The 18,432-nt window shown below is 43.5% G+C and overlaps 1 protein-coding gene across 14 annotated transcripts in view; it reads left to right on the forward strand.

Annotated features, from left to right (window-relative positions):
* Positions 1-17,387, forward strand: part of SH3KBP1 (SH3 domain containing kinase binding protein 1) — a 324,637-nt gene extending 307,250 nt beyond the window's left edge. For 9 of the 14 annotated variants that reach the window (XM_081043256.1, XM_081043247.1, XM_081043253.1 and 6 more), the window contains 5 exons: positions 486-595; positions 4,298-4,426; positions 8,553-8,824; positions 13,942-14,005; positions 14,909-17,387. In XM_081043256.1, the coding sequence (XP_080899382.1) occupies positions 486-595; positions 4,298-4,426; positions 8,553-8,824; positions 13,942-14,005; positions 14,909-14,950 (617 nt within the window). In that variant the 3' untranslated portion in view covers positions 14,951-17,387. The remainder of the gene's footprint in view (positions 1-485; positions 596-4,297; positions 4,427-8,552; positions 8,825-13,941; positions 14,006-14,908) is intronic. The other 5 variants (XM_081043260.1, XM_081043255.1, XM_081043257.1 and 2 more) reach the window with 1 other exon arrangement.
* Positions 17,388-18,432: the final 1,045 nt, after the last annotated feature.

The raw sequence follows: 18,432 nt of genomic DNA on the forward strand, positions 1-18,432 counted from the left end.
CTAGAGGGGTAGCTTGCCCTGCCCTCTTCTACCATGTTTCCCCGAAAATAAGACCTAGCCAGACCATCAGCTCTAATGCGTATTTTGGAGCAAACATTAATATAAGACCCAGTATTTATTATATTATATTGTATTGTATTATATTATATTCCCAGTCTTATAGTAAAATAAGACCCAGTCTTACATTAATTTTTGCTCCAAAAGACGCATTAGAGCTGATGGTCTGGCTAGGTCTTATTTTCCGGGAAACACGGTATTTTGGAATCAGTGATCAGCGTTCACATGTTAGCTTGTTAAATCAAGGAGGAAATGATTATTCATTTGGTTTGAGTCATGTTTATTGGATGACCAAAGGATGTAAACAGCCTTCTTACATGATGACGTTTAATCCAGGCGTAAAGGATGATTATTAAGGAAAATAATGTTATAAGAACCTTTCCTCACTCCTACAGTTGCTCTTAAAAATCTGTTTCCTTTTGTTTTAGACCTAGAAGGTTTTGACTCTGTGGTATCGTCTACTGAGAAACTCAGTCACCCCACCACAAGCAGACCAAAAGCCACGGGGAGGCGGCCTCCGTCCCAGTCCCTGACATCCGTAAGTCTCCTCACTTCTCCACAGCTGAAACGCAGGAAAGGTTAGAGATTCTAGGTAAGAACTCTTCTGCAAGTGGCTGAGTTGAGGACGAGCGGGAGAAGGAGGTCATGAGATACACTGCTGACCAAAAGTGATTTGAGAGTCTTTTGGACTAGAGCAGCATGTTTGTTCTTCGTGTATCTGTCAGCAAGGTGGGCGCTCCCTCTTTCTTGTCTCTCCTCCCAGACTCATTCTTGTTGGAACCTGAAATGAAATTGGTAAGAAAAAAAAGTCATGTTTTATGGTGGGAAGGGAGAGCGAGGTTGGTTTGGTCTGTAAACAAAACAAAACTTGACTAAAGAAAGATCTGCCTCTGTACAGCGCTTGGCAGTGGAAAGCCTTTTTCTCCCAAAGCCCCATTATCGGCACACCTCCACAGAAACCCATGCAGGCTTTCGGGAGAGTTTTGTAAAAACATAGGAGGCACCTGGTCACGTAGGAGAGAGTGGTCAGAACACTCCAGATAACCCATAGAAGTTCTTTTTGTTTGGGTCGTTTTGAATAACTTCTTTTCTCATTGGAAACATGTAACACATTATTGTACCAAATTTAAACAATGAAATTCATGAAGTAAGTTACTTGTAATCCTGCTCCCCAGAGCTAAGAACTGTTAACGTCTTGCTGTATCCTTATCTTTTATTTAAAATTCTATTTGTGTATATATATATAATTATTTCTTCAAAATGGGATCACATAGTATGCATTGTTTGAAATGTGCTTTCCCCCGCTTACATTGTGCACCTTTCTCCCCAATCATTGCACATTCTTCCATAATGTCACCTTTAATGGCTGCCTAGTGTTCTAACCTGTGAATACACGAGAGCTTATCTAGCCGGTGCACTATTATTAGACATTTATGTTGTTCCAGTTCTTCATTATGAACACTGAAGTGAATGTCATTGTAGAAAAATCTTGATGCTTCCACAGTGTGTGTGCGTGTGTGTGTGTACCTCCCTCCCTTTCTTCTCTGTCTATCTGTCTGTCTATCTATCTATCTATCAATCTATCTATCTATCTATCTATCTATCTATCTATCTATCTATCTCTCACATTGACTCATCCTTGCTGGGAATGCAGGTCTAAGGCCTTATGACCTTCACCCAGATACACCAAGGAATTAACCTTCTGCAAGTTTACCAGGACACTTTCTGGTTTTACCTCCTCACCTAAGGGGTCATAATTTAGAAGAAAAAGAATGCCACTTCTTTTGCACCTCTTCTTTCATATCTTCTAAGTCTGAAAGTGTGGTTTGAGTCATCCTATTTTTCCTCTTGTCTGAAACAGATCTATGTATTGACACCTTTTGGGGAGAAAACTTGGAAAAGTGCCTTACTTTTTCACTCTTATAGAAAGTACTGTGTCAATACCACCTTCTTTCCCCTCTCCCTCTCACCTTTCCATACCTCCCCAATATGCCTCACGCACACACAACCAATGTAATTGCTCCTTAGCATCTCTATATTTAAAATTGTAATCCTAGCTCCCACATCTTCTCTATAAATCCTTCATCATTTTTGTATTCCCTCCAAATTCTTTCCAACTTTTTAGGATCGAGGCATCCAGAATTAAATAGAGAGAAATACAAATTATCATCTCCCACCCCACCCTTGGTCCATACATCCCATGTGTGGGAGTTTGTGTATATTTTGGGGTGCAGGGAAAGGTACCTCATCTTCACTCCACTTTTAGACTACACATTTGTTCATTCACTCAACAAATATTTATAGACATCTCTCTCCTATGGGCTCAGCCAGGTACCAAGGCTGCAAATGGGAATGAGATGTACATGGTCCCTGCCCGAAGGAAGCTTATGGTACAGTAACTCAAAAAGTTTGGCATTTTATATGGAACAACTTTACCCGAAGACTTAAAACAACAGGATACATTTGTGCTTTAAAGAAGTAGAATTATTATTCCCTCTTCCATCCATTGCCATCCATTGCCATATGGATGTTGAATTGATGTTTATTCTTCTTCCAATTAGCACTGTAGATTTTTCAGAGCAAAATAAAATTAGTGGACATGGACATATTCCTAAAAAGCCATTGGGAAAAAAAAAGCCATTGGAAGGAATGTCTAAGGAAATGCACCAGTTATGACTCCCCAGGCTGGGGCCTTTCACCCTAGTCTGAGCTATTTATGTTTACAGAATTCAAAGAGCAAGCTTTGATTGGCAGGTCATGAACCATAGGTTATGTAGAAGGAAAGTGGCTTTTTAAATAAAATCTCGAAAGGGCACAGGCATTGCAAGGTGGTTAAGCAGTTAAGCTAGATTAATAACAAAGCTTGGTTGGTGGGTGTTATTCTAGGAATTGGATTTTCAGATTAAATGAAGATTAACAAACAAGACCTTTTAATTTTAAAACTTTGCTTAAAATTTTCCTAAATATATTAGGTTTCTGCCTTAGTAGAATACAGAGAAGAAAACGAAAATAGTATTTGTAGATGTGATTTTTCTATAATGGTGCCAAGTGGGGATTCTATATAAGACTGTTTCCCCACCATCGGGGGAGAAGGCATAGAGATGACGCTGAATATGAGCTCACCCAAAGCAATCTCTAGAGGAGTCTTCGTTTAAAAAGATTCCTTGCCTTTGGAACTCGTTTCATTTGTTTTGCATTTTCCTAAAATAGGAAAATTCTAGCACAGTAATCATTTATGACCAAGTGAATTCCAGTGAATTGGTTCACATTCATCCAGCTTTTTGACTGTCACAGTTTAGGCAGAAAGGGTAGGAGTGTTATCTCCATATTTTACCAAAAGATGCTGCCATTCTGTAAATATACCTTAGCAAAGATAGAATCCAGAATGGATGTTGATTGTCCATGCAAGGAGGGCAAAGATTTAGCAGCAGGTACCAAATTAGGTGTGAGCTTGCTGTGCTGGCAGGAAGGCTGTACTCGGGGGCTAAAGGGGGGCTATAGAAACACTGGTGACTGAATCACAGGCCTGGTGATCCCTTGTCCCTGGAAACGGTTTCCTCTTAGACAAGTCATTTTAGGTACTTCACTGTGCAGCAGATTTAGTGATCCCGGAAAAGGATCAGGAGGAAATGGAGGGAAAGCAGGTTAATGGCGGCCTCCTCTCAACCTGTGTGTCCTTCCCCACTGGACTACCGTGTTTCCCCAAAAAGAAGACCGGGTCTTACATTAAGGTTTGCTCCAAAAGACGCATTAGGGCTTATGTTCAGAGAACGTCATCCTGAAAAATCATGCTAGGTCTTCTTTTCCAGTTAGGTCTTATTTTCAGGGAAACGCGGTATCAGCACCGTGAGAGCAGGGACAGCATCTGGCATGTCACCGTTAAGTTCAGTACCAAGCTCAGTGCTTGGCACATGGTAGCAAATGTTTACAGAAAGGAAGAGGCTCTGAGGGATGGAAGGGGCAGGAAAAGATGGATGACGGATGCAATGACCGATGGGCATCAGTGAAAAGATCCCATCGAAATATTCCTGGTGTAGGAAATCTTGCTTCTTAGTCCCAGTTCTGCCACTATCACTAGTGCACAGATAATAACACACTTTCTGCCTCATGGGGTTATAATGGGGAGACACATAAAATAGAAGTGTCGAGTGCTTTGAAAAGCATACAGCATTGTGTTAACAAAAGCTCTGTCAGCTAAGGTGTCATTCTGACAAAAGCATTTTCTTTTGGCTTTATCCAGTCGTCCCTTTCAAGCCCTGATATCTTTGACTCCCCAAGTCCCGAAGAAGATAAAGAGGAACACGTTTCACTTGCACACAGAGGAGTGGACACGTCAAAGAAAACTTCAAAGACTGTTACCATATCCCAAGTGAGTGACCAGCTGTGGTGTGGGCGTCCCAACAGCATGGATCCCTGCCTTTTTGTATATGCTCTGATGATGAGTATAAACCAAACAAGGATACACAGATGTCTTAGTCAGTTCAAGCTGCTATAGCAAAGTGATAGATTGGGTGGCTTATTCACAGAAATTGATTTCTCACACTTCTAGAGGCTGGAAGGCCGAGATCAGGTGCCAGCATGGTCAGGTTCTGGTGAGGGCTCTCTTCTGGGTTACAGACTGCTGACTTCTCGTTGTATCCTCACATGGAAGAAAGAGGGTGAGAGAACTTTCTGGGGTCCCATTCATGAGGGCTCCATCCTCATGACCTAATTACTTCCCCAAAGCCTCACCTCCAAATACCATCACATTGGAAGTTAGGATTTCCACATATGGAATTGGGAGGACACAAACATTCCATCCATTTCAACAGATAATGCAAGTTTTTGTCATTCTTTAGTGACGGTGATTATTTTAGTATCAAAATCCAGGAGACATATTACAAAGTCTCCAAAACTGTGCAGAATCCCTGAGACACAAGTTCTAGCTAATGATTTCCCATGTTTTCTCTTGTGCTTTGATCTCCTCTTCATACTATTAACCACACATATACAAGTGCCCTCGCACACCACCACCATCATCATCACAACAGCCAAGACAACTTAAAAAGCCTAGAGGTGTCTAGAAACAATACATTAAATGTATTAAATGCTGTGTCCTTGGCCTACAGATCTTGAGTTTTGTGTTTGAAACTGGTAGTGTCGCAAATGATGGTTGGTGGCTCATGAATTTGAATAACTAATGGGGATCCCTTTAAAGGTGATTTGGATTCATTTATTAGGATAAGTTTATAGTCTAAAGCATTTTAATTTCATTGCATGTCCAGGGGATGGTATAGCTATTTTAAGTTATTGGCTTATGATAAACAAAGAAGACATTGTTTTGCAAGTGCATGTGGCTTATGAAGGATACCCTTACAAGTTCTGTTCTTCCTATGAATGTGAACCAAGATTTTAAAATTTGTGCTAAGAGAACCCAGTCAATTGGAATTATTTTCTATAAACACTTACAACTGCTTTCTATCTAAAAGTAGAAAATTGCAATCATTTTAAAAGGCACTTGAAGCAGGAATTAACACAAGGAAATCAAAGATTATGTGGGATTTTCCTTCTCAGAGATTTAAAAATTTACTTGTATAGATTTTCTTTATAATCTGATACAGTAAGCAAAAATATGATCCCATAAAACAAATCAATTCTCAAAACTGAAGCATTCTTCCTTTTTATAAATGGATCCCATTTGCAGAAATTGGATTTAGACCTGTTTTTTCTGGTGACTAGGTATACCTGTAGTCGTGTTCTCTCTGACATCCCTGGGCTGTTTCTACAGTGACATCTACTGGTGGGGACTGGCTCCTCATGGTTCTGATATCTACATTTCAATCCCATTTCACCTCCCTGCAGTTGTCATGCTGTTTATTGCTTCTAGAAATTCCACTTGAACTAATTTGGTGAAAGTGTGTGTGTGTGTGTGTGTGTGTGCGTGCGTGCGTGCGTGGTAGCCTATAGCCTGTGAGGACTTAAAAAAGTATTTGTTAACCAAAATGTGCCAGAAGAGCAGGTCATGTAGGAAATGCTGAGAAGTATTGATTCCAGAACTGTCTGGACATCAGTCAGTGTGAAGCTATTGGTGGTTTGGGGGCAGAGGTACATGAGGACTCAGGATGGGGAAAAGTAGGAACCCAGAAATAGGAAAGAGATGAAGAAAAGGAGGACAGGAGAGCATGAATTTTCAGACTTGGGCAACCAGGCTTGAGGGTCCAGCTGATGTGGGAGGATTGAATCCCAGTTGTGCCAGTTACTATGCTGTGAGACTTGGAGAATCTCTCAGCCATATCCCTGAGCTTCCATTTCCTTCTCGGTCAAACGTGTGTGCCAACTGATCATCATTTCAATTGTCTAGCTGACGTCCGGTATGGGACCAGTGCTCCGTAAATGTCAGTCCCTCTTCCCTCTTACTATAACTCTTACAAACAATAATCACGGGATGGCAGATCGCTGTCTCTGGCAGCAGAAAGCGTTTTTCCTCAATGGTAACTTGGCAGAGAAAAGGCGAGCAGGGAGGCTGGGAATGATAGCCCATCTGCTTCTGGCTCACTCTGCCCAGTCTCTCCCTCCAGCACAGCCTGACTCCAGACTCTGCCTCCTCACTGTGCCAGCCAAGCCCCTTCTTGGCTCCCGCCCTGGGCGCCTGCTGCTGGAGGGAGTCCCGGCTGTGTGGCCCAGCTTCACCACCAGTGTCGACTTCCGCCTGCCACTTCCCCTCACCTCCCAGTGTCCTCCCCACCTGCTTACATCTCACCTTCCTTTGCTACCACCTTCTCCCCTAGGCCTGCCACGTGCCCTTCTTTCCTCCTACCCATGACTCCCAGTGCCCTCCTGGTTTCATGAGGACACATTTCCATCAGGTCTTGTCTGCCTGTCTCCTCCGTCTCCAGCCTGGCCCTCCTCTGGCTCTTTCCATCAGCATATCATCCAGCTCAGGGTCTCCCCCCCTTTTGAGAGTGAACAAAACCCTTCCTTAATCCTGTCTCCTCTCGAGGCTTCTCTGTGAACACACCCTCCCTCCCATCTTCCTTCCTCAGCCAAATTTCTGGAAAGAGAGTTCTAAACTTGCAAGCCACACCCCTCACCTTCTGGTCAGGCACTGACAGCCTTGATCAGGTTTCAGTCTCCCTTGCTCCACAAAATGGGCTCCCCCAGTTTTCCTCTTAGCACCCTTGACCCACTTATCTAACCATTTTTCCTTCTGAAAACTCCTCCAGGAGACTTCCATAACCCAAGCTCCTCTTCGGGTCTGACTTTGCCCCCCTTTCACCACTCTGTCCCAGTCTTCAAGGGCTCTCCCTTCCCTCTCCACCTCTCCAACTTGGGAAGTCCCCAGCTTCCATCATTGAGTGTTATCCACCCCCATGGCTTCTTCCTCTGACGATTTCTCTGGCCCACCTCCCTCTTTCAGTTGTTGGCTCTGCTCACTAGACATGTCCCCTTGGCTATCCCTCAGGCTCCTAAAATTCACTGTGTCCAAAACAGAAATTGTTATCTGGGCCTTCAACCTGTTCTTTGTCCTGTGAAAGGTACAGCCTCAGTGCCTAGCTCCTCTATCCCCACCCTCGGTCCATCCCCGCCCATGTCCCGGGGTCTGTACCTCCTCCTCACCCCTCGCAGCCTGTTGAGGAACACATCGCCATGGGGTGCCTGCTCCCTGAGGGCAGGGACTGCATCTCTTGGTTGGATGAGCCTGCCATCACCGCATCTCTTCCAACTATCTTTTGTCTATTCTCTTGACTACCGCCTCAGTCAAACCCTCACCACTTCTAGCTTTCATGAGAGTCCCCCAGCAATTCTCTGGCAGCCTTTCGGTTCTTCTGCAGCCAGAGTGCTCATTGACTTGGCACGCAATCTTTGTAACCCTTTCCACAAGCCCTTCCACCTCTCCAGCCGAGCTCTCCCACCCTACGTCTCTCCTGCACCCTCTGACGCTGTAGCCCTGTGAACGACTGCTTCCCGTGAGTGCGTTTCACTCGGTTTCCTGCTCTGAGGCCTTTTCCCTCCAACCACCCTTCCTCTCTTCTGGCCGCTTCCTGGTCCTCCTCCTGCAGGACAGGGCTGTCAGCTCCTCCCTGATGCTTTCCCTCCGGGATGGTTGATCCCTTTTATGTACTTCGGTGCTTCTCTATGCTTCCCTGCCAATGAGCAGTCTTCCCCCTCATCTGCAGGGGGTTGGTTAGTCTGTCTGTCTACACCTCACTGGGTTCTGAGCTCCTTGAGGACCAAGCAAATGTTTTGCTCCCTTGGAGTTTTCGGAGCCCAGCAAGTAGGTGGGCCTCTGGACGTCTACATTAAACAGCTAGGAACTACCTGGCCAGAAAGGTGTTCAGATTTAAAACACACGGCGGGGAGGCACTTCAAGGGGGGATGCCTGCACCAGGTTGGCCGTGGGTGCTTGTGGGGGAGGGAATGAGTGAGGAGTACATGGTGGGGGGGCAGTGATGTAGATGGGGGGTTACTAAACACGAACCCCTGGTCTGAGGCCTCTCTGCTCTCCCTTATCACAGGTGTCTGATAACAAAGCACCCCTGCCACCCAAGCCAGGGACTATGGCTGCAGGTGGCAGTGGTGGGCCAGCCCCTCTGTCCTCGGCGGCACCCTCCCCCCTGTCGTCCTCTTTGGGACCATCCGGACACAGAGCCAACTCCCCGTCTCTGTTCGGCACGGAAGGAAAACCAAAGATGGAGCCTGTGGCCAGCAGCCAGGCAGCCGTGGAGGAGCTAAGGACACAGGTTCGCGAGCTGAGGAGCATCATTGAGACCATGAAGGACCAGCAGAAGTGAGTGTCTGGGGTGCCTTCTTCAACCGCCTCCCGGGTTGCTCTCTGCTGGGCCACGGCCTAGTCTGCAAGCCTGGGTCCCAGCCGGCCTTGAAGGGTGGGCTGGCCTCCCCAGTGATCGTGGCAGCAGGGTTTGGAGGAAGTATGAACCTGAGAGGCTTCATTTAGCTCAGCTCCATGTGTAACTGGACCTTCTGCATGCAGGAAGGGCACGGGCTGCCTGACGGATGTACAGGGAAGAGTCAGTTAAAGGGCTGACGTGCTCCGCAGACGGCTAAAAAGAAAGATCTTTAAATCCCCATGAAATGCATGTGCCACTTCTTAATAAGCCCAACAGCCAGCTTTTCCTCTAACATCACAAAAATTGCAATTTCTGCAGTTAGCTGCCCAGTGTACTAATTGGCTTACATTTAGGGGCTGTAATGTATGAAAAGATATAGGGAATCTTTAAACCCAAGACTTAACATTCAGCGAGATGTTCTCCCCGTGAGACTCAGGGGGCTCTCTCCATCATGCCTACATACGTGCTCTCCCCGCACCTCTAATCCTCAAGGAGCACTTAGATGGTGAGAAAAACTTGTAAGCAAACATTCATATCACACGTAAATATTACCCAGGATGCCATATGCAGTGACAAACATGCTGGTAAAAGGATTGGAAGTCAGGAGGTACTTATCTGAATAAACTGAGGCTCAGAGAATTTAAGAATCAGCTCTTTCTTGGGGGAACGGGGGTGGTGGGGGGAGAGATATCTCAAGGAAGTGTTACCTGAGTAAGATTTTGAAAGATGATCCAGGATTGCCAAGAGCAGAGCACTCTGGCAAAGGGAACAGAGTGGGCAGGTTCATGAGCTCGCAGACCAGCCCAGTGGGTGGTGGTTCAGCGCATCCCTGGTGCATGGCCTCCTGGATGGGGAGGTGCCCAGGGTTGTGGTGGGTGATGGGGTCAGAGACCTACAGTCACGCCCTCAGGAGGATGCCCTGTCACCTGGCTCCCCAGGGACACAGGGCTGAAGGGCCCTGAACTGTTTTTCAGTCAGATACTTTTGGGAATAATTGGATTAAAGAAAGTTAATTTCTACTCAGAAGGACTGCTCAGACCTTTTTCTGTACACTGGGAAGATGGAAAAGATGGCATACACAGTGTTTCCCAAATGCACTTCATCACAGAGCCCTTGTTTTCTTGAGCATTCTAGGAAGAGGGTTCCGTGGAACTCACTTTGAGCATTGTGGCTCTGTTCAGGTTCTGTTCCACTCAGACTGGAGGTGTCATATGAATTTGAGGTCTCTTGGACTTACCACCTACCTGGAAGGGGCCCGTCAGATAAATATGCAGACTGGCAGGATGGAACTAGAGAAGGTCTCCTGGGGCCAGCTGTGCTGCTCCTAACTGCTTAAATTCCCCAGCTGCTATCTGGCTCTGCATAGTACAGGTTTGGGTACCTAACGGCCACTTCTATGTCCAGGTGACATTAGTCCCCTGCCTAGACGGCAATCCCACACCACAGGACATCCCAGAGCACTGGTTCTCAGGCTTCTGAACAGGCTGACCTGTTCAGAAATTGAGTCAGACGGGCCTGGATCCAAGACTTCAGCCCTTGGGGCCCTCTGAGAGGTGCCTCGAACCTTCTTGATTGTCTGAAATCTGAGTGCAGAATCACCAGTGCTTTGGGGCTGCTTCACCCTACGTTCCTCTCTCCTCTGTGAAGCCTGGGAGTGGTTGGCCAGAATTGTCCTCCCCCAGTCAACATTTTTTTTTTTTTTTACATATTCATTTATTAATCTAACAGACTACACAAAAGAATAACCACATATAAATACAAAGAAATAACACCGAAATTTTAATTATCTTTGGTTGTTAGAAATACAGAGGCTTTTATCTTCCACTTGCTCCTTTTTATTTTTATTTTTTTTTTTATTTTTATTTTTATTTTTTTTTTTCGTTACCACGTTTTTATTGATAATCATCTAGTCTGTAATTATCATTTCTGTGCCTAACTTTGTGTTCACATATAATAATTTCTATAAGACAGAGTCCTAAAATTTAAATTTATATTTTAAGGGGTAATTATAATATTGTCAAATTTCCTTCCTCAAAGCTTTCACCAATTTATTTATTTATTTTTTTTTTCTGTTAGTTTTTTTTTTTTTTATTTTTTATTAATTAATTTATTAGTTTCAGGTGTACAAAACAAGGTAATACTTAGACGTTCATCATTTATATCCCTCATACTGTGAACCCCCCTCCCCCCATCCACTATCCCTCCGACCTCACACTGAACCATCACATTATATATATAAAATTATAGTTGGCATTCATTAATGTTTAGCTTCTGATGTACAATGCCATGATCAGGTATCCACAGTATCCCTGAGGTGGTCTCCCAAATAGGACGCATGTCCATCGGGTACCCAACAAAATCTTTACAACATTATAGAATACCTTCCCCAAATTAATTTTCAAAAGAAAAACCCTGAGGCCATCTTGTGGTTACCAGCTGCTTCCAAATCCCTTCACCTTTCCCCTTATCCCCAACCCCCTCCCACACACCCATCTAACCACTCTCGGTTTTTTCTCTGCGTCCCCAAAACTGACTCTGATTAGTTCATTCACATAGTCTTTTCTTTAGATTCCATATATAAGTGAGATCATATGGTACTTGTCTTTCTCTTTCTGACTTATTTCACTTAACATAATGTTCTCTAGATCCATCCATGTTGCTGCAAATGATAAGATTTCTTTCTTCTTTATGGCTGCGTAATACTCCATTGTATAAATGTACCACAGCTTCTTAATCCAGTCATCTACCGATGGGCATTTTGGTTGTTTTCACTGATATATCCCCTCGCGCGAGCGAAGTAAGAGAAAAAATAAACATGTGGGATTACATCAAACTAAAAAGTTTTTTCACAGCAAAGGAAACCATCAATAAAACAAAAAGGGATCCTACTGTATGGGAAAAGATATTTGCCAATGATATATCTGATAAGGGATTAATATCACAAATCTATAAAAAACTTACTCAACTCAACTCCAAAAAAACAAACAACCCAATTAAAAAATGGGCAGAGGACTTGGGGAGACATTTCTCTAAGAAGGACATACAGAAGGCAAGAAGACATATGAAGAAATGCTCAACCTCACTAACCATCAGAGAAATGCAAATAAAAACCACAATGAGATACCACCTCACTCCAGTCAAAATGGCTATTATCAATAAATCAACAAACAACAAATGCTGGCGCGGATGTGGAGAAAAGGGAACGCTAGTGCACTGTTGGTGGGACTGCAGATTAGTGCAGCCACTATGGAAAACAGTATGGAGGTATCTCAGGAATCTGAAAATGGAACTACCCTATGATCCAGTAATTCCACTCCTAGGCATCTACCCGGAGAAATCCAAAACTCCAATTCAAAAATCTGTATGCACTCCTATGTTTATTGCAGCACTTTACACAATAGCCAAGATATGGAAACAACCAAAATGCCCATCGGTAGATGACTGGATTAAGAAGCTGTGGTACCCAGTCAACATTTTGAATCAACATGTCACAGTGGCCCCTCTCCAAAGCATGTCTTCGGCAGCCTTCCTCAGCCTGGCCCTTCCTGCCCAGAGTCACTGGGTCTCCACCTTAGCTCTTCGTGTCACTTCTTTCTCAGCCTTCGTGTCACTTCTTTCTCAAGTCTGCCGACTCCTCTCATCCCCAAATGTGGTGGTTCTTACCTCCCTGCTTCTGCCCTGGCTCTCCTCCATCAGTCCCCCCCATCTTCCTTCCTCCTCGTGGACTTATGCCCGTTTCTATTAGTTCAAGACTTAATGACTTTCTTTGCATCGCCTTCTGCAACTAACTCCCCCACGTGGACCACTCAAGACTTTGCTTGCCATAGGCTTCCTGAAGTCGCTCTGTTTGCCTAGGACCTCACCTTCTACTTCTTTCCTAAGCCCTAAGTGGTGCCCACTGAGATAGTGGTGTATAGAGCATGTTTGAATAAATACAGGCATACCTCGCTTTATTGCACTTCATGGATGTTGTATGTTTTACAAATTGAAGGCAAGACTGTCCCCTGGCAAAGAGATTATGATGCGCTTTATTGCAGTGGTCTGGAACTGAACCCACAGTATCTCCGAGGTCTGCCTGTAATTGAATCACACGGGTCAATGTCAGAGAACCCAACATGTTGACAACAGTGTTGGGACAGTGGCCCAAGTCTAGGGACCATCATTGGTGCTGATCTGAAGTGAGCAAATGCAATATAACTTCTGCGTTATTTGTTGTGCTGTTTCTGTATCCTTGTTTTTTTGCTTTTCCAATCCAGTTTGTAAAAGTACATATGTAGAGTGGATGTTTGATACCTGAAAATGGAGTACAGCTCTCTGACCAGAGCCGGGATGGTTGCAGTGTCCTAAGTATAGAGCCCTGAGTTTGCAAGATGATTAGTTTTGTTTCACTTCACTACTTAAGATTGGAAAGGGCATCAGACTGTGTGTCCTAACTCATGTCTACTTTCTCCATGACTTGATTACCATATCATTAGTTCAGTTATTTTACCTCTTAAGTTTTCAGATATTACTATTTGTAAGATTTTGTGAGAATCCATGAAAACATACCAGTAATCTTTTATTAATTTAAAACTCTGGGAAAATAAAGGAAATATATGTGGAGTGATAAAAATGTCTACAATGAAAATGATTATGTAAGTACATTTAAAAGACAGCGATTCTATAATAAAAGGATAGTTTCCGGTCAAGATGGCAGAGCGGGAAGACGACAGAATATGAGCCTGCACACCTGGAGTCTAGTCATTGAGCAAGTCAGACCACCTCTCTAAGGTCCCAGTTTCCCCATCTTCTCCTTTCAGGAGAAGCTTGGACTGAGGGACCTTAAAGGTCATTTCAGACCTGCTATTTGATGGCTACATATTTTGGAAGCTCAGAAATAATGGCAAGTCTTTCTGTCTCTGACAAATTTTCAGCAATAACAATGCAAAGGAAATATAATGTTCTGTACATTTTCTTTTTAAAAGGGTCAGATGGGTTTTGTAGTGATAAGAGGCTTCTTATCTCTTATTGGGGAAGTCTGGGCTTTTGTTCAATTTCATTGCTGTTTGCTTTTCAGACGAGAGATTAAGCAGTTGCTGTCGGAGTTGGATGAAGAGAAGAAAATCCGGCTTCGACTGCAGGTGGGTCCCTTGGGGTCCTACTGGCTGGTGAGAGGCTCAGTTGGGGGTGGGGGACAGCATCAGGGCTTTATTTTGAAGCTAAACGATTGTTACTTCTCTGCAGATTTAGGCGTGCTTCCTATGGCACTTTTCTTAGAATTGGATAGGCTCTGTTCACATCCTCTCCTGGGATCCAGGAAGTTTTGGGGAAGGGAGACATTATTGAATGTACCCCCAATTGGGTTTCTCATTTGGAATTTACCTGAAGCATATCCTCTGGGGAAGTCCCCCTCCCCACCCCCATCCCCGTTTTCACAGGTCTCATTTAGCATTTGGTCTTCATCTTCTTACGTCTTCCTGATGCCCACGTCAGTCCTGCCCGGGCATCAGAGCCCTGTCCACCTCTAGTCTCTGATCCAACCCAGCCATTACCAAAGGGCCAAAGGGAGACTTCCAGCTTTCACCCAGTTGGTGCCCTACGTGGTAATTAGGACCCATGCTGTTTAAAGAAAAGATAGGTAACTGCTTGTCATCACTGTGGGGGTGCTGATAAACACCCTCCCACCCTGGGCCCAACCACAGCTGCCATTCAACACTGCCAGGTGGTCCAGTGTCACGACAGCCTGCTCTGCCTTCTCGCCAGGAAACTGGAACTATTGCTGCTTTTGACAAATTTTGGGTACTGGTAGCGTGAGAATTAAAACAGCCTCCATTTCCTAGTGCGTTGCATCTGTGTGCCTGTTCTTTTGGGTTTATGTCATTTGTGGCACTGTTACCAGCTTTAAATTCAGATGTCATTTTACCCATTTGGCCCTTAAAATTGTCAGGTTGATTATTTTCTTTCAACCAGGTTGATTATCTTTTAGTTTCTGTCAAACCAGCCAATTCATTATGATTTTGTTGGCTCTTGTTTTTCCTTTATAGATGGAAGTTAATGACATAAAGAAAGCTCTTCAATCAAAATGAATACTTGATAAATGAAATGTTGCATTATTCATCCTGAGTCTAAGACTCAAATTGTCCGCCCCAGCCAAAATAACCTTGTGCCAAAAGATTAAAGATTTGCCTCAATATGTCCCTGTTTGAAAGATTAGCACACAAGTCTTGATAGCACAACACAAATTCCATCCAAGAGGAGACTACCCCATGGTCTAGTCCTGGGTCTGGCACTGGTTGTGACTTAAACAGAGCAAATTGTGCTAAAGGCTTTTTTTACTATGAGATCTCATGTGAAACGAAAACTCAGGCAGTTTAGTCCATAGTGGTACTATTTTGATGATATTTTCCATTAATAAAATGTAATTTCAGATTATTCGTTTACAAGCTTTATAATTTTATGATCTTTTAATCGTGTTTTGTCACCGATTCCCCCAGTATTTGTATTACACATAGTCCGGAGCGAGCGTCCCATTCTTTTGCTGCAGGTGGAAAGCTGCCTCGCTTTATGTCCCCTCTAGGAGTCTATCACATATGCAATTTTAGGTCCAATCCATTCTTCCCCTGCCAGCAAACCCCACCATCCTGAGATCAATGTTAGCTTATATATGATGGTATATTTACAAAAAGAGAAAGAGAAAATCTGGTATTTGCAATGATCTGTGCCTTCTTTTTACCATCCTCTTGATTGGAGCTTTTGTGATGCAGCTACCATGATTCAAAAAAATAAAACAGTAAATTAAAAAAGTTTGGGTTTTTTTTAGCCGCTTATCGAAGTCCACTAGAGGCCACTGTCTTCACAGCTTCTCTCCCCTAGCCAAAGGTCCTCAGAGGAGAGGGCTGTGAAGCTGCGCGTGCTCTGTGGTACCAGCTGCGACTTTTAAGTTCTCCTAGTTTTAGGTTGTTCATGAAACTAGAAATGTCACCCCTGCTTGATTTTTCATCAGCCAAGTAAAACCCCTGCTTCCTGTCCTTTGCACCTTTTGCGTGAACAGAATATGCGTTATTAAAGCAAAAATAAATAAAAGTAAAATGCAAATGAAAACAAGGGGGGGAAGTTGTATTATTTCCTGCACTGGGTTATCGGTGTGTGTTATTGTTTAAACTACTCACATAATGTCATTTGCCTCGCTCTCTTGTAACCCCTTCCTCAGGTCCAAGGGAATGGGGCGGGGGGAGGCTCTTGTTAAAGTATAGCCATTGGATCTTTCTGGCATTTATGGAATTGCTTTTTCCATCCCAAGGAAACTGGTGTTTGCTTGTCCGCTTTATCTTTGTAGCAAATGAACAGTTCAGCCTTAGACTATATAACTGTTTTCTCATCCTTAGCTGAAATAAGGGGCATACTGTATTGCAAGATTGTTTGGGGATTGGGGTGGGGGTGGGGAGGTCCCTTAATGGCCCCTGAAGATGTTTTATGTGTTTCTAAAAAAGCTGCTTTGTCTGTTTCCTGAGTTTTAGAGTGAACTACTAAACATTAATAGATTTGCACAACCACAAAGAATGAGAGCTGATGATACTGAAGGAGTGAGCAAAAAAAAACAAAATCACCACATGCTATTGATCATTGGAAGTATTACAAGCAAATGTCTCTTCCTTTCTCTTTCTCCCTCTCCTCTTGCCTATGTATTCAGCTTTGCTGCTTGAGGCTGCTACTTCCTCCAGAGTATTTATAGAGCCCAGACACCTGTTCTTCCAGGGTTAAGGAAGGGAGTTAAGGGAAGGGAGTGTATAAAGAAAGAAACCTCCCATCCTTCAGTCCCATGTCTGGCATATTGCCTTTTCAGCAGCCTTGCTCTCAGTGTGCTTGGGGCCACAAGCGCCAAGTTTCCAAGGGCAGCATAAAACATTCCCGTACCCCTTGACTGTTTTAAGCGTTTCTGTGTTAAACTTGAAGGCTTCAGAGATTTTCCACCACCTAATATAAGAATGAGGATTGGATTCTTTGACGTTTGGATTTCTCATTTATTCATCATGAAAATCCCTAATGATATAGTTTTATATAATGTGTATGCAGACTAGGATTGTTAATAACTAAATTGAGAGGTTGGAGTGCCCTTGTGGGGCACTGGTGACCTGGAATGTAGAGGGCTGTCACCTTCCCTTTGTAGAGGCCACTGGCTTTCTTTGTGTAAGGAGAGGGAGAAGCAATTCTAGAAGGATAAGTTGGGGTATCCAGCTTCATTACTGCCCCTTGGGCTAACCAGCAAGAAGATTCTACATCATGGAACTGGACCCGCCACTGCCTGAACAGCCACCATCTTTACTCTTTACAAAATGGACCCGTCAAGAATATTGAAAAGCTTGAAAGTATCACTTTTGAAACAATTATTTTGCATTTAGCATGGACTCAACCAGCATCTATGGAGATTATTTTTTTTGCTTCATTTTCTAAAGTTGTATTTAGAAAAGTCTTAAGTATTGTGCTTTGTAACGAAGATGATTAAAATGAAATTTTGTGAAAATATTTTTGGTCAAAGTTGTCCTGGTCCAAGAGGAATGATTTCTTGGAATTCAAACCATTTTTGTCCATTTTACACAATTTGATTACTCTTATAGAAATGTCTTCAGAGGACATCAAATAGTGCACCCCACACACACACCTATCTTTCCGAAGTGAACAGAAATAATTCATTAAAATTTGTGGCTGTGAATTCCATTTTTAAATTGTTGAATGTTACATTCATATTTAAGCAGAAAACTCTAGTTAGGTCTAAATTCTTTTTTAATGTAAAAATCATTAAGTTATCATTCAAATAATTGTGTAAAGCCACTTTCATTTATACAGAGCCCTCTAGACAGCATACTCAAGTACATGATTTGTTTTTTCCCATAAAGACAGCCTGTATCTATTACCACGTGTGTGTCTTTGGTTACTAATGGTGGGGTTTGATTTCCTTTCATAACCAGCTCCTTGATGGGAAAAACCACAGGGTGTATAATTTATTGCTCACAGTTGCCACAGTCTGTATAAAAATAATCCCTCGGTCCTATAAAGGCCTTTGTATTATAACCTGAGGTCATCATGGTCTCCTTTTTTGTATTAGATTAGGTTTTAGTCCTCTAGTTATTTTAGCACAAATTAATATCAGGATGTTTTAGCATGCAGAAGCCTTGGTGAAAAGCTTGTTTTCTTTGGTTTTATACAAATGAGAACTGTAACAAAGCAACATGTGCATGGGTGATCAGTGTTCAGCATGGCTGATCCCAACAGAAAGAAGGAACGCATGGCGATTATGACCTAAGCCTGGGGAAGAAGATACCATTCCTAAAATTAGCTCTAATGAGGGAACACAATGGCCAACACAGAGAAAACTCTTTCCCAGCCAAAAATAAATATTCATCGTGGTGTAAGGACAGAGAAGGGAGTCATGTATCGTAAGGTGGTGACCCATCACTGTCACTCCTAGTTCTGTTCCTGAGTCACTGAAGCTTGGTTCCCAAGACGTGGAGTAGAAGGCGGCCCCTGAAGCCCAGGAAGATCCATGAAGTAGATGCAGGTCCCTGAGAGG

This window comes from Rhinolophus hipposideros, assembly GCF_964194185.1.
Source record: "Rhinolophus hipposideros genome assembly, chromosome: X".
Taxonomy (NCBI): Eukaryota; Metazoa; Chordata; class Mammalia; order Chiroptera; family Rhinolophidae; genus Rhinolophus; species Rhinolophus hipposideros.